Genomic DNA, 20,942 nt, shown 5'->3' with positions numbered 1-20,942 from the left:
TGTAGAAAAAATGGTTTAATAATGAACAAGAACATGAAGAGAAGCCAGGCAGCACAGGTGAGCAACGAGACAAGGAAATGCAAACACTGGTAGCACTGGGAGGCACACTGACCCAGTGACAACAAAGACTTGACATTGCACAAGGATCCGACAAACAGCAGGGGAAACAGGTGCGGTTAAATACACAGTATGAAATCAGTGAACACGAGACACAGCTGGGATCAATCAAGACACACAGACTAAATTAACCAAAAAACACACAAACTTAAATCCTCACACAAAGTCAAATTATTTGTTTTTGCACATAAACATAGCAATGAAATTTGATTTTGAATCTGATTCTGATAAGCAGAGGTGGGTAGAGTACCCATCATTTATACTCAAGTATATTCAAAGTGAAAGTAGTCATTAAAAAAAAATCCATTCTAAAGTATATAACCTCTGTCATATACTGGATTTGTTCATATCTGTACACCATAACATGTAGATACTTACCAAAATGTGTATATATCCATGTTGCAAATTATAAACGAATGTTAAAGTAAAATATTTAAATCCAAGTATCCAAATGCTTCTCACAGTGAGGCACTCCTCATTCAGAGTTATTAAATACAGCTTTATATATGAAAATGTTAACAGGTGAATAGATAAAGTGAAATGGGATTCCAGGGCTGAGGAAATGAGGCCATTTGATCCACCATTTTACCTCCTGCACAGCAAAGACAGTTCTTCAACTCATTCTTCCCATTACGTCCCTTTCATGGCCTCCCATAAGGCTGCTTGCGGCCTGCAGCTTTGGGTTTCAAAGCCTGCTAAACGACAGAACTGACCCTTTTGAAGCCTGCAAGTTGAAAGCTCAGAGATTTTCAAAAAAACATAAATCTATTCTCTTTTACACAGTTAATTATGCTGCTTCACTCTGTATTTCTGCAAAGTTATTCAAGTAAGGAACAACTAACTTGTGGGGATGTGTCATGTGTTGAGCGTCAAGCATCCCTCCCAAGGCAGTAGCGCCATTTTCTATCAACAGTAAGGAAGGGTGAGGACCTCAGGGCATCTTTCTCCTGTTACACTGTCCTGATGGCTCTTTTTGATCTCCAGATCTCTTTGAAAGACACTGCCGACCCCTGTGAGTCACTTAGGTTTAAGACGCTCCATCCCACCTTTGGGAGGACATGTCAGGCGGTCAGGCTTTAAGAGATTGGACAAGGGGAAAATGCAGCAAAATGTCGTGCAGTCGTTTTGAGCAGTTGTCGAGTCCAGTGCATGTTTTGCTCTACATAACCCCCCACTTAAAGGAAAAGCCTCCAGAGTGTGCTGACATGCAAGCATAGTGAGCTGTTTGCTGTGTCTGCAGGGGAGGGCTACAACCCCCCGCAGCTACGACGGGAGCAGTAGGAGCTGTCAGCAAATCGTATAGAGGTCAGGGGGTGGAGAGGACACAAAGATCTGGGACACGGCGATCAATCGATTGGCTGGTGCTGCATCCCTCTGGGCCCTTACACGATACGGCTGTCACTGCAAACATGACGGAGAGGGAAAAACACACAGAAATGTCTTCAGTATGGCAGTCAGTGCATTCCAAAGGAATAGATGCCATATGTGAAGGCAGTGACTAATTGTATCAGTCACTTCCTGAATGTCAATGTGGATCATTATATGCCCCTCACTCTATTGCACATGTGCCTTGTGTTTCATGTTGAAATATACAAATTTAATTGAAAAATACACCAGCATCCCCTGCTTATGCATATTGTTGTATACAGCTTGTTTCTAAATTAATATGAACTTGTTTTCTTTGCATTATTTGAGGTCCAAAAGCACTTCATCGTTTTTGTTATTTTGACCATTTTCTGCAACTAAATATTAGAAAGATGTTGTCAGCAGTTTATGGAATTAAATCACAATGTTAACTTTACTCAAACATAAATGTATTAAAAGTAAAATCAGAGAAACTGATCGTTTGAAGTCATTTTTAAAATTTTGTCAAAGTGGCTTATTACAAAAAACAGATTAAATGAGAGTAATGTCTCAGTAAATATGCAGCTCAAGAACGCAACAACAGGACTTCATTTCATTAAAACTGACATAAACTATTTTTCAAAGCACCAGAATACATGGTAATTTAGAAAACAGTTTGAACACAAAAAAGTAGCATTTATTGTTTGTTGGCTCCATTTTCTTCATCACTAGATTATTCCATTTTTTTTCAAATAGCAGAAAAATGTGTGAGAAAAATTAACTGACAAGACTGATCAGGACTGACGGTGTATTTTGCACATCTTAACTGTGGGATGCTGCGTGACCTCACGCTGACAGGGAGTACCATTCAAGCCCTCCGAAGTCTTCAGTACATCTGTGATTGAGCTACTTTGCAGAAGTGTGTGATAAGTGTTTCCAGGTGCACTTCTTAAATCCTCCCTCAGATCTGCAAGCTTACAGAGAATCATGTCATGCTTCTAATCCACCTCATTTAATATTTCAACATTTCTGCTGCTGTCAGACTCAGCACGACCACCGAAACACAGAAACTGCTATCTCTGACAGTTTAGCTTCCCTGCTCCAAAGCTGACCTCTCCGCTACGTTCAATCTTTTCACTGTCTTTGCATATAAGTGACAAATATGGTTATATATTCTGAAATTAAAGTAAAATATTCATCTCATTTGAGCCTTTATAGCATTCTAACACTCTTTTAATTGTAGCTACACTTTAGCTGCTCTGAATCTTTGGATGTCAACAGCAAGCAGCATTGCTCACCAAACCAGTAAACAGCTTACACCGGTTTCCTTCTACAGTTTTTTTTCCTCCAAAGTAAACATCAAAACTTTTGAGATGCCCAAATGAGTCATTTTTCTTCTCTACTGTAGCTAATCCAAAGCAGACACTGAATATTTTGCAATGCTAAGCAGCATTAGTTTGCAAAGGCTTTATGAGTTGAATTCATTATGCAACCATATCCACAGAGTGTCTAGTTCGTCAGCTTTAAATGAAGCGCCGATTATTTATGTTTAAATCACATCTCTGAATGGGGTCATGTTTTAATATGCAAAAAGATGGCTTGTGATGTGGAGATGTTCTTAGCTTTGCCGTCTTTAATCTCTCATTTCATCTTATGGCTTTTCTTCTCAAAGTAGTCCAGACAGACATGACAAAAAAAAACAAAAACGTTTTTGTACCACAAGTGTGTCAAAAATTAATCTTTAATCACAGCAAAAGCAAAACCTTGTTTTGAGTTTTATTAAGTATTTAGTCTTCGCCTCAGAAGGTGGAAAAAAAGTAGATTAAACAGTATCAAACTGTGAATTCATAGTTGAGCAGCTAAAATGCAATGTAACTGAACACACAGAAAGATTAATGTATTGATATTTAGTTTAACATAAAGGGGGAACAAAGCACAACAGGGAAAAAAATGAAAAGAAATATACAAGAGTGTTCAAAAACAATCAAAACAACTACAGTTCCAGAAGTTTACATACAACCATCATAAATGTCATATTAACTTTATCCTTTATTTGTGTGAAAAATATACAAGTTGTTCATATGTTAAAGAAATTACATTTATTGAGGATTTTCTCTGATCCACACAGCATTAAAACTATACATCTGGTTCAATTCAAAGCTTTTTTTTGAACATATAAAGAGGTTTTGGATATTTGTCCGGTTTTAAGACCCAACTCTTAAAACCGTTGGGTCATGATGAAGACTCTGTCCAAGTCTTCATCATGTGTCCCAAACTGTCAATCTCTGATAAAAAAAGTACTTTTTGTTGATTACACAAAAAATACGGAAAATGTTTAAGCTTGTTGATCCAACTCTAGTTTTCTGAAATTACTGAAGTCGAAAGCCGCATTATCCTTCCATCTTGATATAAATCATTGAAAGAAATCCTTTATTGTCCAGAATTAATGACATTCACGCCAGTGATGACTGTATGTACACTTCTGAGTTGAACTGTAAGTATGCAGTGTGGTAGCAGTTGTGTTGGTTTTTATCTGACTTAATGAAAGACCAAAAAAGAGACACTCATAAAACAGGTTATTAAAATGACTTTTACGGCTCTGTAGTGATTTATCAAACACATCAAAAATATAACTAGGATAAGTGTTTTGCTCATAAATATGGTCAGTAGTAGTGTGTTTTTATTTAAATGTGCACTGCACGTTAGAAACTATCTGTAAAAACCAGCAAGTTTACGCTCAGGGCTCCTTTTTCCCAAAGAACTTTTTAAAGACAGATTTGTTGCGAGGTCGCGGGAGGCTCGAGTAGCTTTTCAGAGCAGAGTCCTTAAACACGTCTGGCTGCCACGAAGGTGAGGGCAGCACCGGTGGCTCCAGACCTCTGCTTATCGACGAGCTGTCTGCCGAACTGCCCCCCACCACCAGAGTCACACAGTAGTTGGATCCTTTTTCCACCCCTTCTCCTCCAGGAGAGGGTTGCATTGGTTTAATCTTCTGGTAGGTTGCTGAAAAATAACCAGTATTCAGATTGAATGTGATAAATGATAAAATTCAGGCTAACCACTGCAATCTAACCTGACGTAAAAGAGTGGGAGCGGTGCTTGCTGCTGAGCCAGTTCTGGCTGCTGTTTGCAGGGGAAGTGTTGTCTACAGAAAGTCTGTGAGTCACCGTATGCGTTAAGCTGGATTCATCCCCATCATAATCATCATCATCATCATCTGTGGGGGTCAGATGAGAGCAGAAAAGCTGAGTAAGAAGAGATTTACATTTACTGAAAAAAACAATCCTCTTGAGCAATCAAGTGACACTACAGATATTCAATGTGGAGTGCTTCAGCTCCACCTAGTGGCATCCGCTGTACCTACAACATCCTTTGTAAGATATTTATTTGGCTGGGGGTGAGTTCAGACAAATGCAGTGCATGAATGTTATGCAGATGTCTCTTTTGGTAAACAGTTCTCCACTCTTACCACAGCAGCCTGGATCCAATGACAAGGTCTTGGACTTCTCGTCTGCTCTTTGGCTCTGGAGCATGTGACTCTGCTCTCTGGTGAGAACAACAATTTCTTTGGTTTGATCGCTGCTCTGTTGCTTCAACCTTGGGAATGCATGGATGACTTTGTGCTGGGAATGGCAGAGAGTGCTGGTTTGATCCTGGCATCTAAAGCATAAGAGCAGGTAACAGTCAATATTAAAGAATGCTGCACAGAATGTGAGTATTTTATACAAATTGTTTTGAATGTTATCTTACAAAGAGATGGGAAAGGCTTGATCACCAGGAACATTTGTTGGTGAAGACTTGAGCTCACTTTGACCTTTGATAGAAGAAAAGGTTCCATTACAGTTATTCTATGTCAGATTAATTGTGTAAGTGGAAGGAAAACAATACATGAATTTCAAAACAACCTGTGAACACAAGCAGCAGGATAACGACTCTAAACATACTGCCAGAGCTTTTCAGCAAAGCATATTTATATGCTAGAATGGTCTAGTCAAAGTCCAGTCCTAAATTCCATGGAGAAACTGTGGTAAGATTTAAAAGCTAATGTTCACAGATGCTTTCTGTCAAATATGACTGAGTTCGAGCTGTTCTACTAAACAGAACTGACAAAGATTTAAATCTCAAGATGTGCAAACATTTTAGAAACATATCCAAAAAACAAGTGTTTACTAAGGCGACAGAAACAATAATAAATGAAATAAAATGTAGAATCATTTTCTTTCTACTTTATTTGTTATTTTGCGGTGATCTATTACATAAAATCACAATAAAATACATTAATGCGTGTGATCGTGATGTGAAAAAATATAAAAATATGCTTTTGAAAGCCTCAGTATTATCATATTTACCTGTGCTTGCTTGTATTTTCATGATCCACTTCTTCATCAAGAAGCGGGAGGTGGCATTAAACAAGTATTCAGACCCGTCACGGAGACTGAAGACCAGAAACGATGGCGGTAAAGAAAAATTTGCAGTGCATATTATTTGCCTTTACATCTGTGTAATTTGCAATAACAATTTGGCTGTTTGCCCAGGATTACCGTAGACTGAAGCAGTTGGGTTTTTTGGTATAGTCTAGGGCAGCCGAGCACTCAGCTCCCATGAGGTTCAGCGGTAGACCGCATGCAGAGCTCTGCAGCACAAACTCATTATTAGTCACCACATGCCAACTGCTTTACAGATATCATATCTGCTTTCTGCTTACGCGCAGTGTATCCTTTCTGTCCTGGAAGAAGCACAAGGTGTGTCTATATAGGACAGTGTGGTAGGAGTTCCAGCCTCTGGAGGCAGCCTGTGAAAATAAGATAAGACCACATGCTGCTGACTCTGGGCTTTACATCTGCTGACTATGTAGGTCTAAACATTTCTTACTTTCTTTCCTCCCAGCTGCAGCTTGTGCTTCCTCTCCAGAGTTCCCTCCATCGACTGATGCTCCGGTTTTCCACTCTATATGGGTTTGAATTAAAAATCACATTCATGGAAAAAGACCAACTAACAACAAACAATATTTCCACTCTGCTTTCAGTCTTACTAGGATGAAACAGCGCCCTCCTGTGGCTACTCGTCCTTGAGGCTTTGCTATGCGTTTAAGATTTTTCTGGCAGGCTTCATTCAAACCCATATTGACTGAAAGGAGACTCATAGACTGGTTCTGTTAAAAAAAAGGAAGAGTATACAGTCAGAACATTACTTAGGTTTGCTAAAGTTAAGATACAGACCGGCACCCCTGGTACAAGTGTGTAATAAATATATACATATATAAATTACACATTTCATTGCAGTGATATAATCTCCAGAGCCAAATCAACATTTTCTCATGAACTAAATCTAATTTAAAAAGCTGTAGTGAATCCAGCATGATTCAAAGATTGTGCAGAATAATAGTCAAACATCTCTAGATAAGCCAACCTTGTGAAACGTTATAGAAGATTAAAACAACCAAAACATTAAATACACAGTTTTTCTTTAAATCAAAACTTAAAAATACACATGTTTAGAGTTGAATTTGATTACTAAAAATTTGAATGTTGACCAATATACAATATTTGATGTATATTTTGAAGATTGCATTTGACAAAATGTAATGTTTATTGCTTGTTTCATAACTAATTACTATATTATGCTTATATCAGACATAACCTGCCTTGTTGCTAAAATGTGCTACACAAATAAACATTAACTGTAGTTATATAAATACTTCTAAAAAATTATTATGACTTAATTCTGGATTATTTTCCCCTCTGAATAAATTGACTCAAAGTGAAGGTTGGATTTTTCAAAATACTTCTGTGTGAGATTATTTTCAATAAAATAAAATGTTTTTAATTTATATTAGGGCTTTTATAGGCACTCTAACTACAAGCTAAGAGCAAAGATAATAAATTAATGATTTAGGAACCACTGTTGGAGTATTTATTGATACTTTGAGTGACATGACCCAACCTCAGTGGCTTGAACTCATTTCTTGGGAATCTGTTAACATTTTCAATCAGAAAAATTAGAGTTCAACATCAGCTGTTTACCATGTTTTTAACCTCTGAGAACAAATAAGCTTCTACAATAACTTTGCAGCATCAGTTAACCCTGCTTTCCCCATACTTTAGGAAGCAAACTTACCTGTGAGTACCTGCTTAGCTCCTCTCCTTCTTTCATCTTCCTCTGTTCCCCCTCTTCCTCCTCTCTGTATTGGTAAACGTATCTTGGATTGTCGCCGACATCTGGAAGCTTCACCGGATCAGATGCCGTCTCGTTCAGCATCATTACAGTGTTGCTAACTGGTTCCCTGTTGGGAAATGCCGCCCAGGACCTCCGGTCCGCTGTGACCAGAGGAGGGAGGTGATCTTTGGAGCTCTCCCACTTCTCATAACCCAGACAGCTCTGGATGTGGGAGGGGAGTTTGAACTCGGCTACGAGGAGGTTCGGTTCTGAGACGGTGACCAGGTTTCTGTAGAGAACAGGTGGCTCTGTGACAGAAGGGGAGTTGAAAAGTGTGTCTGGCTCTCTGGTTTGGTTGGGCTGGTACATGATGTCTGAGCAGATGCTCTGCCTGTAGTTGGTATTCTGTTTCCAGATGTCCTCCAGTTCTTCTTCTTCCTCCTCAAACTGCTGGTGGTCGACATGGACCGGCTCTGTGTTGAAATTCACAGATTCTGGGGATGAACTTGAGAACGTGGCATAGTTTTCTGTTGTTGTAGTCGGTTCAATGCCTCCCACCTCAAGGGAAATAAGTTTCCCCACCACTCCTTTAGGCTGGGGCTGATCCGGACAGGGAGCGTCGGTGCAAAGCTTGAAACTGCTGGAGGTGGAGATGCCAGAATCTACAGAGTCCTGTCGAACACTGACACTCATCGTTGACTTCAGATTCACTCTCACATGAGAAGCTTGGTTTGATTTCAGCTGAGGACTGTTGTCATGCTCACACTGGGATTTTGTGCATTTATGGTACTGGTGTCCATTCAGGTCCCGGATGAGTGTATGGACACTGAGACACTCGTGTTTATGAGGGACTGAGCAGCAGTTATGGGCTTGGTTCATATAAATAGGCGGCTTTGAAGGCGGACTGATTTCATTTGTTGTAGATTTAGTATCTGACAAGATTTCGTCCTTCTCTTCTGATCCGGCACAAGGTTCTTCCAGGAAAGATGGTTGTAAACTCGCTTCCTCATCAGGTAGATCTTTTGCTGCAGCTATTGACTCCTGCGTTTCAGGAGAGCTAATTTCACTTCCTGCAATGGCCGCCAGGACGTGGGTTTGTCGGAAAGAGCTCAGAACTGTTTTTCTTTGAGAAAGAGGGTCAGAATCTGTTGCATCTGCTTTTTTAGACTCTGGAGGGGCAATAGTGATGATTTCTTGAATGCTGGGAATGAGGGTCATGTCTTTTGGCAGATCGAAGCTCAACACCGAGCCCAAAGAGAGGACTCTGCAGTGGCTTCTCCCAGGAGCCTTTGATGGAGAAGTCGTTGGTCCGGATGATACGGCGTACGGAGTGATGCTGTTTTCTCCTGAACACTCTGAATCGATGTCTTTCAGAAGAGGGTTTTTCATGTAAGCCCCAGAGCCTGCAACATTTCTGTTCTTCTGTAAGCTCTTCTTCCTCTGACCTTCCTTCAGCGGCCATGTTTGAGTGTTATATGTGACGGTCTCATAGTCATACCGCTGTATCGCACTGGTCTGCTCATCCACGTCCATGATTCTCTGTATCGTGTGTCTGCGTTCGTCTCGCTTCCTTTTCCTCTTCTTGCTCATCCGTTTGAGGCTGCAGAAGATGGAGTTGCCGCTGCTTCCCGTCGTGGGGCGGAAGCCGGTGTTGGTTGATTGTGGGTCAGTCACTGGGGAAGATTGTGAGGAGCAGGAGGAGGAGGCGGACGGCCATAAAGTAGGGGAGTCTGAGGCTGCAGAACGGCTCTTTCGGCGGGGAAGGGTGATACTCTCGTACACCGGGGCCACAGCCAGGGTGCTGTCCTTAACATGCAGATAAGTACTTACCTGTGAAAAGACAGAAAACGATTAAATGCATGAGGATGAGTGGATATTTACTGAATATGTTCTTGCTATGTCTTGCAAAAGAAGAAAAACAAAACAATTTTTAGTAAAAAGACAAAACTGAAAAGTATGTCATGCTTTTACATTCAGAACATTTATTATATTTAGTGAACATATGATCATAAAAACAGCATGATAACCAAAGAAAAAGATAGTGATATAGTTGTGGAGACATTTTACACATGGTTAGATTTATGACACCTGTCTATTTAAAACAGTCCAGAAAGTAAAACATTACTTAGAGAAGCAGCTAAGAGACCCATAGTAACAGTTAACGCTTGCTGTCAATAGCTGCATTTCCATTGGTCATATGACTATGCCGTTTGACATTTTGAAAATAGATTTGCTTAATGAAAACACAAAAATAAAAAAACAAACTTATTTTCTGATAAAAGTTATGGTGCCAAGATGATGTGCTTTTGTTTTTTGGCTATAACAAAATGTATGTATTTCACCAAACTGCAATGGACACTTCACTTGAACCACATAATCAATAACTGGATGATGCCACTGGGACAAACTACAAAGAAGAATTCAACAGGAAGTAGTTGGAGAATGATTGTGCGGCATATTTTTTCAGTGACTTTAATTGTCAGTGAAAAATATTTCAATTTTTCTTTAATGAAAAATGTAAAAATTGTGGTTTTTAGAGTATTGACAAAGTTTTGCACAGATTTGTAATGGAAACATATTCTGAATTACATCAAGAATCTATGGCAAGATGGAAACAGTTCTTCACAGATGCACTTCATTCACATCTTTTATCACACAATATCCCAATAAAATACACAGAGGTTTGTGGGTGTAAAGATACAAAATGTAAGAGTAACTTTGCAAGGCGCCGTATGGTTGGCAAAACTATGAGCGGTTCAAGCTTGATGTTCAGTGACATAAAGAATTTTAGAGAAACACTCATCAAAGAAAACTCTGGATTGACAAATATTTATGAAGCATACAGGAATGTATGAAAAGCACATGATAGAACATGAATCCAATGGCAGACTCAGGTTTTAATCAAAATCATATGCGTCTGCATATGTCGTCATACACAGCTGTAATGTCTTGACCTTTCAACTCTGTGACTAATCTCTTGTAGCTGCATGAGCTCCAGACTATAAATCATGTAGTGCAGTCTGGGGCCTTTCTGAAAGGTTCAGCACCAGTTCTCTTGTCTCATGACGGCAGCTTCACCGGCATGTGGGACACACTCCTACTGGGAGCCATTTTGGAGCTGAGGATGAGGTCACTCATTTCACACAATCACAACGGAGCCGGGCGAGAGTCAGACCTGAGCAGGTTTACATCAGGCTCATCAAAGACAAGAGAGAGTTTCTGTCAGGAGTCGCAGCAGGGAGGAGACTGTGTGTGCTTTTCTTACTCATCGCTCACCTCGTTTCTGTCATCATCACTTTTCAGCTTTAAATCTAGCCTCATTTTACAAGTGAAAATCCCAAATAAAACTTTTAATGACGAGAAAAACAAAGGTTTGGTTATCTGCTGGAATTTCACCCATTGATTTGAGTTTCCAAGAGACAAGTTGAAAATACAACACAGAGAACTTTATAACTTTTTTTTTTTTCAGAGAAGGTCAGCTAATACCTGAATTAACTTGTCCAGCTAACAAACAGTTCATTTGATTCAAGTGTGTTGAAAAACAGAGGCACCCAAAGGTTGTAGGAAAGTAGCTCTGAGATTGGACTTTAGCAGCCATTCATTAGGTCTAGGACAGTTAAACACAAAGTTGATAGAAATGTATTTAATTACAAACCCTAAACTATAGTTTTAGCTACAAAATGAGTTACTAGCATGACTCAAATTAGCTTTAGCAAAAATGTTTTATTGAAAGTTCATTTCTCTGTTATTCTGTTTGAAGTAGAAGAGCCGAATGTTGGCTTCATCAGGGAGTCACATTTCTTTCATCAACTAGAGTAATATCCAAGCCAGTAATGTAAGTAACAAAAAAAGCTAATTTGGTTGAGATGTTTCTGCTTCAACACATCTTTATCAGCAGCAATTTTGTCAAAGATAAAGCCAGAAATAAAGGATAGGAGCAAAACATTCTCCAGAAGCAAATTTGCTGAAAAATAGAGTTCAGAATTTTTGTAAGTTTCCGCAGATTAAGGCTTTTTAAAATCTACATAAGACCACTAGGATTTAAATGTAGGACCTACACAAGCTTGTTAAATCTGCATGAATTTAAGATCAACTAATGCCTAAATTTGATGTAAAACTCAGCATAAACCCTGGAGGAGCAGCTTTCTGGTGAGGATGATTGAGCACCAGGTGACAAGGGAAACAGGAAACTAAACATGCTAGAGATCAGACCATTGATTTCTGAGACAATGTGATCAGTCTTCAGGAAAAAAAGCTCCAATGAACCAAGAATGTGTTGAACTCAAGCAGGATTTGGACGAGAAACAGGGGGAAAGAAACAGGGGAAATGGCAGCAATATTCAAAAAGAAACATCAACACTGGAATTATAGATATTTTGCTTAATCTGAATGTATTTATCAATAAAAGCCTGCAAATCATATATGTTTATTATTCAAATAAAGCACAGGTGTCAAACTCCAGTTCTGTAGGGTCACTGCCTTGCAACTTTTTGATGTGCCTTTGCTGCACCACACCTGAATATTATAATTGGGTCATTAGCAAGGCTCTTGAGAACTTATCTACACAAGAAGGAGATAATTAAGCCATTTGATTCCAGCATTTTTTGTAGCTGTGGCAAAACTAAAAACTGCAGGACCAAGTGGCCCTTGAGGACTGGAGTTTGACACTCCTGAAATACAGCATAAAAAGGAAAAACCTAAAGACTCAAAACAGACTATTTTCATTTTCAAAGAATGAATAAAGTTAACTTATTTAGGGTCTACCTTTTATTTATTCTAAATTAGATTAAACACATCTATTTTTATATTCTCAATCTTCTTGTCTGTGGTTTTATATTTGCCTTGCAGAGGAGCCAAAGCCACTGGGTTGCTGAACATTTTGTATCGTCTACCAGGTTAGGAAAAAAGCATGCTACCCTCAGGAAACAGCTGCACACTGCATGCAGTCTCAACACACTTGGAGACGCTGCATGCAATCCCAGTTCACACTGCGCAAATTACCTCATCTGCGCTCTGCCGATAAATCTTTTTCTTTCGCTTTAAACTACCGAAAGTATTTTCCAAAATCCCCTGGCAACGCCTCCAAAACTTTTTACAGGCAGAAGACTGAGGCACAGCGGGCTGAGGGAGAGAACGAGGGGAAAATAGAAAGTTGTGAATGCCAAAGGAGAAAGGAATGACCTGCAGGACAGACAGGGAGATCCCATGCAGTATTGTTGTAGAAAAGTGATTATCAAAGCCTGAAAGCATAAAAATTTTCCTCTTTTCTTTGAACAGATTATGCATGTAACTGGGTGATGTTTTGTGTCGTGTGGTCCTCACCCTGTGAACAGGCTCAGATGTCTCCTTCAACACCTCATCCGTCCCAGCAGGTAGGTCGAGCACCTGCACTTGGCTGTCCTCAGTGCTCCCAAAGCTAAGGATGAGGTTTACAGCACCCCCAACAGGTGGGCTGCTGCTCTCCTTCACCAACATAATGTTTGCTTTGGGAGAATCGCCTCGTGGGCCGATCCTGTTCATGATTTCATACCCATCTTCTGACATTTTCCCTTTGCTCTTGTCATTGCATTCAGCTGCATTTGTTGTGTCCTCAGAGGTTCTGATGGCATATGATTGTTGGAAGACTTCAGGGTCAGCAACCGAACTCTGTGAGGGAAAACAAAGACGAGCAAAATATTTACCCTTGTCCAAGAGAATTCAGGTTTTAGATCATACAAAGAATTCTAGACTCAGTGACCAGATTTCTCTGTCATTTATGTTAAAACATAAATATTAAAACATGAATACAAAAGTTCCCTATGAATCCAGATATTTCTACAATTAACAATAACTATAAGAAAGAATATGGATTAACAACACTGGGTGAAACAAGTCAAACCCTTTGAGCAACTTGTCAACTCCTTCCCTGTGGTGGCGATGCACCAAGAACCGCTAAAGGAAACAACACAAAAATCTCCAAAGAAGACAATGAGCACTTCCTTCATCATGAGATTCTAAGTGTTGGCCTTTTTTGACGCATCACATCTCAGGCTGGTACTTATTTCTTGCTGTCCTTTGTGTAATATTTGGTGGAGTGATGATTGAAAAGAGGTCAAATTTGGCCAGGGAGTCATTCCTGTCTGTAATACAGTTCTTAGCCAGTTGATTTAAAAGAGTTTTAACTTAGCCTTTATCTCAGCACTTTTACTTTTACCTATTTGCAGGACAAATTGCTTATTTGCAGATCTTCTGTATTCAGGGGATTTTAATCTCCAGTCTCTGTGGACAAATTTTCTTTCAACTTTTAGATGCGCCTCTCTTTCAACACATATGAATCAGATAATTAGGTCATTAGGAACACTCTGCAGATCCTGACTGCATGCTGAGGTAATTCAGGCATTTGATGGAAATGTGTTGGACCCTTTAGAAAGCTGGAGATGATCAGCCTCGAAAGGCTGGGGTTTGACATTCCCTTATCCATGGCCTTATTGAGCCTGTTTTGGTTTTGCCATAAAAATGGAGGAGGTACTTTTGCTTTTATTTGGACAAACTCCCACCAAGCTGCTAATTTACCTCTTTAAATGAGTTCCACATTGTTGCCTCAGAGTAAATGTTATCATGTGAGAGTTCCTCTCTGTTCTGTTTGTGAAGCCACTGTTGTTTCTGAACTCTCCAGTGCACTGAGATCCACCCAAGCATGCTCCTCAGTTCCTCCATGCGTTCCTTCACCTGCAACACATTTCCAATTTAGAATCATCATCCAACTCTATGTAGTCGGTGGTGATTTGGTAGAGTATATATCTGCTCACCATCTGTGTGAGGTGGTGTTCTTTGTTTAAAAGAGTCTTTGCTTTGGCTGCCAGCTCGTCAAACTCATTAAACTTTTGCTCGATTTGGATGTCCAGCTCTGCCGCCAGTGGCCGCTGTCCTTCTCTGCTGAGGTGCAGTGCAGTGTCTGAGAAAATGCATGACCTAGTGTCTTCTGTCCATGAGCTGTTCAGAGGGATGCGTTAGAAAAGGAGGTGGTGTTAGGAGACTGGAAACAGTAAGAAACATGAGAATAAGCAGACTCTCCCTGATAGGAAACACATTCGTTGGCCTGTCACACCCAGGAAACCTGCTTTATCCCTAAATTCCCTGCTCCCCCTGAGGCAAGAGCTTGACAGTGAGAACATCCTGTTCTTAAGCAAATGTTCCCCAAAAAATGGATTACAAATTGTAGCAAAGACATTCTGCTTACATCATGGCGAGGTAGCTCCTGAAGAAGCTCTGGAGCTCCACAAACTCCTGCAGACGTGATCTGTTGTCCTTCATGCTCTTCCCCAGTTCGCTCCAGGCCTGCAGCGTAGACTGGGTCTTCACCTCGAATGTGTACGCTTTCTCCGGACACAGCTCCTTCAGACGCAAAGCATGGTCCTCCATCTTCTTTACATCCTCCTTCATGACTTCATAGACAGTCTGCAGAAAATCACAGAGAGGCTCTATCATCTCTCATCAATCCTCCAATCATTCAAACAACCTGGACTGATTGTTCCTCTGACTATGACCTCATCGTCATAGCTCCATGCATATTATTCTGTTTGAGGCCCATATGTGGACCATATGGGCTTCCACGTTATAGGTTGCCGTCTTGACCACTTTTTTACTCTATTTTTTGACGACGCTGTAATTAGTAGTGTTCAGGGCTCTCTGGGAGCAACAGTTCGTGAAGTTTCTCAGTTACAGCAAACTTCACCAAAGCTGAGTTCCTGCATGCCTGTCTGCTGATGCAACAGTTATTTCTGTTCAGGAGATTAGGTCATTTCTGCTCTTCAATCAAATCAAGTCCTGACAGCTGAATGCATGTGTGTTTTTTTTTGCGCGTGTGATAAACACGACGTTGGCCAACCAATGAGTCACGCAAAACTCTACCATCCCCGTCTGAAATTCTGCTTACCCGACCAGATTTACCCCCCAAAACATACACACACACACACACACACACACACACACACAACACACTTTTAGAGTTAACAGAACAATGACTCACTGGAGAACAAACAAATAAATGGAGTGTTTTTATTCAATCTTTGCACGCTCTGTGTGTACGTGTGGCCATTATGCACAGCAGCTGATAGGAAAAACTAAAGATAGCACAAAGTGGTGCAAACAGGGCAAATTTTTGCTGAAGAGAAGAAAGTGAAGCTAATTTTTCCAAAAATAACTCTGAGTTGTGTAATCAGTGTTGAGTCATTTCTCTTTTCTGCATCTTCTTTTCTTACCTCCAGGTGGCCAAGTCTGTCCCTGAGCGACCCAAAGCCACAGCGGTCTGGCTCGCACTGCACGGCCATGTCCGTCTCCTTCTCCAGGATCTCCAGGCTCAGCTCCTTGCTGCTGCACAAACGCTCCTCCACGCGCACCGCCAGGCTGGCATGCTGGAGAGGCAAGATGTCCTCATGAGATGGGACTGTCATTAAGGTAGTGAACTTTAATGTGTCTTACAACAGGAGCCACGAAACATATTTTTTCACATGCCAAATACAAACTGTGGGATTTCTTTGACCATTTCAAATATTTTGCAAATAAATACTAAATTTTTGCTTAAAATTTCAGAGTCATGTTCTCAGTAGATCATAGACTAAAAGAACAATAGAAAGTAAAATCAGAGAAACTGATCATTATGTCACGGCTTCTCTGTGAACAGAATAGTTTTATACAAGTGCCAAAAATTCAAACAAATCAAACCAAAAATCCTTATTTTAAGACAGAACGGTTAAAATAGCAGTTCTATTACAAATCACAGACCTGAAAATGATTAAACACCTATTAAGCTGGAACATTTGGATCTAATCAACAGTATTTAAACCTCTTAAAACATAAACTCTAAACTCAGTTTAAGCACCACTTCTCGTCTAACCTTGCTGAGCAGTTCCTGGATGGTGTGATCGTGGCTTTGTGATCGACCTCTTTCCCTCACAGTGTCGTTCAGCATCTCAACGGCCTCCCGCAGTTCTTCCACAGGGTCGCCCATAGTTTCTATCTGATTGTCTCCAACACCGCTGCTTTGGAGTCCAAATAATGTCGGGACTGAGGAAATGTCACTATGTAGAGGCTGTTAGACACATGAAAAAAGGAGTTGGTTAATAACAAGAATATTACTCAAGATGACTTGATCATTTTCGATGTGTGATACCTGATTGATATTATATTGTCCTTCGATGAGCTCTTGGCTTTCGTCCAGCTCCAAATGCTCCAGAAACTCAGTCAGCATGCGTGTGTCCTGCAGCTTTGAGCTTTGTAGGATCAGAGCACTGAGCACACACTGATACCTGTGCAACACAAACACACCAACATAGTTTCGCCAACAAGTTGCTCCTATGCGCTCATCCACGTTCAAAAGAACCACATGAAAGACACAGAGGTCAGCTCACAAGATGATTGTTTCAAGGCCACAGCACTGCTTATTTTTATCAACATATCATGTGAGCATATCCAGTACCTTACAGCACAAAGCTTGCATATGCTATGATGCAAGGCTAATTTATTCTAGAATACATTAGCCTTAAATCTCTTTTTTGTAGCATTAAATAATGACATCAGCCCAGGTGTTCCACAGCTGCTTAGTGTCTCTGCAGAATGCTTCACACTTTTCTTTTATTGCAGCAGCTTAGCATTGTACAGCTCTAAAGCACAGAATAACATATACTGCAATTTTCGGGCGATAGTTTGACACTGTTGCTCTTAAGGTTACTACTATAACTTTATTTTCTATGTTTTCTTTTATTTAGCATCTTCCTCACTTTCATGTTGAGAAGATAAACCTTGGATGATGGTGAGTTTTTAGTCTTCATGTGCCATTTGCTCGTTTTTAAGAATCAATACACATTTGGCTTCTTTAATGATGGGATGTTCTCTTGTTTTTACCGTCTGTATCACATTCTAAAATAAAAGTTACTGGATAGCTTGCTCAATAAAAAAAAATATGCATAAATTATAAAAATGGTTCAGTTGCTTTTACTTTGCAATGATTTTAGAAACTTTCTCAATATTTTAGAGCAAGATTATCCCTTTTAACAAAAGAATAGTAACAGTAAAAAAAAAATTGTTTTATGGCTTTTGAGAGCTGCGGATCAGGATAATCCTGGATCTCTTGGTCTCAACAAGCGTTAATCTCTGCCTGATCCAACACTACCACCCTGGAAACACCTAAACTGAGACATTTCCATGCTTTCATTTTCCTTGCTCAGGCTGGTGCACCTTTTCCAGAGTCTGACCTTCTGTTTATATACTCAGGTACTTCCAGAAGCCCTGTCAACATCGTTAGATTATACTGTGAGCCTCAATGGCAGGCTGTCCTTCATACTAATGCCAAAGAGAAGTTAACTTGTCACAAACTAAGAGGTTGACTCAGAAGAACAAGCTGAAGTTATGGAGCAGATCTTCTGACATGCTACTACCCAGTTAATGAGAGCATGGAGAGTTTTTTATTTTTTGCCAGTGTGGATAAAGTTTCAGGTTATGAGATGTGTGGGAAGTTATATCTTCTTTTTTGGTCTACAGGGCAGCATTATTTGTCTTATGTTTAAACTGGGAGTTTTGTGAATAAATCCTTCCATGTTGAATTACAAACATGGCAAACACAAACCTGTGATGTCTTGGAAACACTGACATACTGTATTTTCTGTGACTGGCAGAAACTGCTCACATCATTCATTCCTGATGGGTTCAAATCCATAACATGGATCTTCCATGATGACAAATGCAAGGCAGCTAACCTCGACCCCTGTAAAACTTACTTTCTTTCCAACTCCTCCATGCGCGCTGCCAATCCCCGTGTGTGGGGGTGACTGTGGCCGTGAAGACGGTCCACCTCCTGCCTCAGAGCGCTGAGCTCCACGCTGCGAGCTGCCACCTCTTTCTCCAGCAGGCAGCTCTCCCTCTCGGCCCGGCTCATGGTTTCAGGGTCGCCGGTGATGGCGGACGTCTTCATGGAAAGCTCCACAGACTCCAGCCAGGCCTCCAGGCTGCCGAGGGCTTGGAGCACTTTCACAACCTTAGCCAGAGAGAAGCAGAGGATATGTGTGCAGAAAAGCATTTGTCAAGCTGGAGAGGCTTTCTTTCTTAAACATTTAAGAGATTTAATGCACAATGAAATAAAAATAAGTCAGAGTTGAAAGACGAAAGGAATAGCATCAGTAATTATATGTTTTATAATAGCAGGTTTCTTATTTGAAGTTAAATTAGATTTAACCCATAATCAAATTAAAGCATTTATATCTCTCTATGTTCCATTTTATTATGTTTCAGCCACAAACCTCAGTGTGCGTTATTGGGATTTTATGACATCACAAAGTGCTGCATAATTGTGAAGAGATACAGAAAATATCATGGTGTAAAAAATTGTACACAAATGAAAATGTGAAAAGTGTGCCATGTGTTTGTTCTAGTCCCCTTTAATTTCCTGCCCTTAAATAAAATCACAAATTACTGAGTAAAAAGAGTCCATTCGTGTATAATTTAACCGTATCCAAGCAGCTGTCGTGTGGAAGCCTCAGAGGTTTAGAGAACATTAGTGAATAAACAACCAGCTGCAAAAACCCAAAATCTTACCAAGTTTTTTTTTTTTGTCTATTTTTTATTGGAAAAAGCTTAGGACATCTGAAATAAAGCAAACTTACTTTTCAGATTTATTTACTAAGGAAGTCTGAAACCTATGTTTCAATTTACCGTATACACTTGTGCTGAATCCCAATGAAAACATGCAAGTTTGTGGTTGTAACCTCACAAAATCTGAAAAAAGTTCAAGCTTTAAGTATAATTTTTTTATGTACTTTATAAACGGTTGTAAATAGGAATGAGAACAATTAATTGAATTCCAACTAATTGTTGCTAAATGTTTATTAAAATAAAATTAGTTCCAATTGATTTATTAATGATGTCTGCTTAGACTTTGTTTTAATGTTGTACGTTGGCAGCCGCCATCCAGCAGAGGGCGCTTCTAATCATACTTAAACAGAATCAGTTGATACAGGGATAAAGATGGCAGCCATCATAAAACGGGAAAAAAAACAATCCAAAACAGAAAATGTTTTGGGATGCAAAATGCACTTTATGTGGTTCTGTTTTAACATATAAACACCCGACAAGCTCCTTGGGTTAGCAATAAAACTTATAGCGCTATTTCAGTTGATTTGCATTATTCTTTTCAACTTTTATTTTTTCATTCAGCAGCCTAAGAGGTTTCTGTTTCATAAATATGTGTCAGTTTAATAAATGCGAGAAACCAACAGTTGAAACAAAATAATTTTAAAATTTAAAAGAAGATTAAGAAAATGTTCACTTATTAATTAATTTAGTTGAATCAACTTTAGACTAACTCATTAATGTTGGATCATAACTTGGATCCCTAATTGTTCGCATACTTCTTTGCCAGCTCTGAATCAGCACCAAACAGTGGTAGAACCGATCCAGAATAATCTGTCCTGACGGTAAATCTTCCTAGAACAGCATGACCTCAGAGAACAATCTGTTCAAGGATTACGAAAAAATGAATCTCACTCTGAAGCCCAGCTTCTCGGAGGCCTGCAGAAACACAGCATTCCTCTGGTGCCTCCTCCTCAGTTCTTCCCACAGGACTTCCAGCTGGCTGAGGAACTCCTCAATCCTCGCGCTGCCTGGGTGCTGTGCACGGACCAGCCCGTGACCCTCCTGAGGAAGACGTTTTCAACACATGAGTGCAGGTGATAACTCAGAAACCTTCTCACACGAGATGTCAGAATGTCGACTACAGATCTACAAATATTCTGCACATTTTCATTCAGCAGCTGCTCAGGCGTTAAAATGCCTCCGTTTACCCTTTTGACCACCTCTATCCTGGCTCTGTTATTAAGGATTTCTTGTTCGAGGGCCTGTTGACACCTTCTGGCGGCCTCCAGTCCCTCGGAGCTTGCTATCGAACACACCTGTGTTGCCACGGAAACGTTGTCTTTCAGCCAGGACAAGGTCTGAAGAGGAAAGTAAAGAAAAGGAGGTTGGATGGTATAAAAAAAACACACACACACACACACAAAAAACCCAGAATACACACAACCAGTAACTTGGCTACCAAAACAACAGAAAACAGTTACCATAATTTTTTTGTTGTTGCCTTTTTCACTTTTATACCACTCTGGCTTCCTCCTATATTCCAAAAACATGACTCTAATTTGCCCTTAGATGTGAGTTGTGTGGCTCTGTGATGGACTAGCGACCTTTCCATGGTGTACTTTGCCTCTTGCCCAGTGACGGCTGGAAATAGACATCAGCAAGGACAAATATATAGATGACTGGATGACTGAACTGCAAACAAAAGAAATAAAGCTTCCTAC

At 40.0% G+C, this 20,942-nt stretch overlaps 1 protein-coding gene across 2 annotated transcripts in view; it reads right to left on the bottom strand.

Annotated features, from left to right (window-relative positions):
- Positions 1–3,184: 3,184 nt before the first annotated feature.
- The window catches only part of LOC129359949 (uncharacterized), a 35,743-nt gene continuing 17,985 nt past the window's right edge, over positions 3,185–20,942 (bottom strand). The window contains exons 14-34 of one of the 2 annotated variants that reach the window (XM_055029932.1): positions 20,430–20,579; positions 20,134–20,283; positions 18,372–18,628; positions 16,769–16,904; positions 16,493–16,687; positions 15,858–16,010; positions 14,837–15,054; positions 14,406–14,589; positions 14,170–14,325; positions 12,940–13,263; positions 12,619–12,738; positions 7,579–9,447; positions 6,494–6,613; positions 6,334–6,408; positions 6,167–6,253; positions 6,003–6,094; positions 5,811–5,896; positions 5,212–5,275; positions 4,931–5,121; positions 4,535–4,678; positions 3,185–4,464 (exon numbers count right to left, since the gene is read on the bottom strand). In XM_055029932.1, coding sequence (XP_054885907.1) covers positions 4,199–4,464; positions 4,535–4,678; positions 4,931–5,121; positions 5,212–5,275; positions 5,811–5,896; positions 6,003–6,094; positions 6,167–6,253; positions 6,334–6,408; positions 6,494–6,613; positions 7,579–9,447; positions 12,619–12,738; positions 12,940–13,263; positions 14,170–14,325; positions 14,406–14,589; positions 14,837–15,054; positions 15,858–16,010; positions 16,493–16,687; positions 16,769–16,904; positions 18,372–18,628; positions 20,134–20,283; positions 20,430–20,579 — 5,037 coding nt within the window. In that variant the 3' untranslated portion in view covers positions 3,185–4,198. The remainder of the gene's footprint in view (positions 4,465–4,534; positions 4,679–4,930; positions 5,122–5,211; positions 5,276–5,810; positions 5,897–6,002; positions 6,095–6,166; positions 6,254–6,333; positions 6,409–6,493; positions 6,614–7,578; positions 9,448–12,618; positions 12,739–12,939; positions 13,264–14,169; positions 14,326–14,405; positions 14,590–14,836; positions 15,055–15,857; positions 16,011–16,492; positions 16,688–16,768; positions 16,905–18,371; positions 18,629–20,133; positions 20,284–20,429; positions 20,580–20,942) is intronic. The other variant, XM_055029933.1, reaches the window with a different exon arrangement.

This window comes from Poeciliopsis prolifica, unplaced genomic scaffold (genome assembly GCF_027474105.1).
Source record: "Poeciliopsis prolifica strain line A6 unplaced genomic scaffold, Auburn_PproV2 SCAFFOLD005, whole genome shotgun sequence".
Classification (NCBI taxonomy): domain Eukaryota; kingdom Metazoa; phylum Chordata; class Actinopteri; order Cyprinodontiformes; family Poeciliidae; genus Poeciliopsis; species Poeciliopsis prolifica.
Note: the sequence above shows the minus strand (reverse complement) of the source record. Positions and strands in the feature narration are given on the sequence as shown.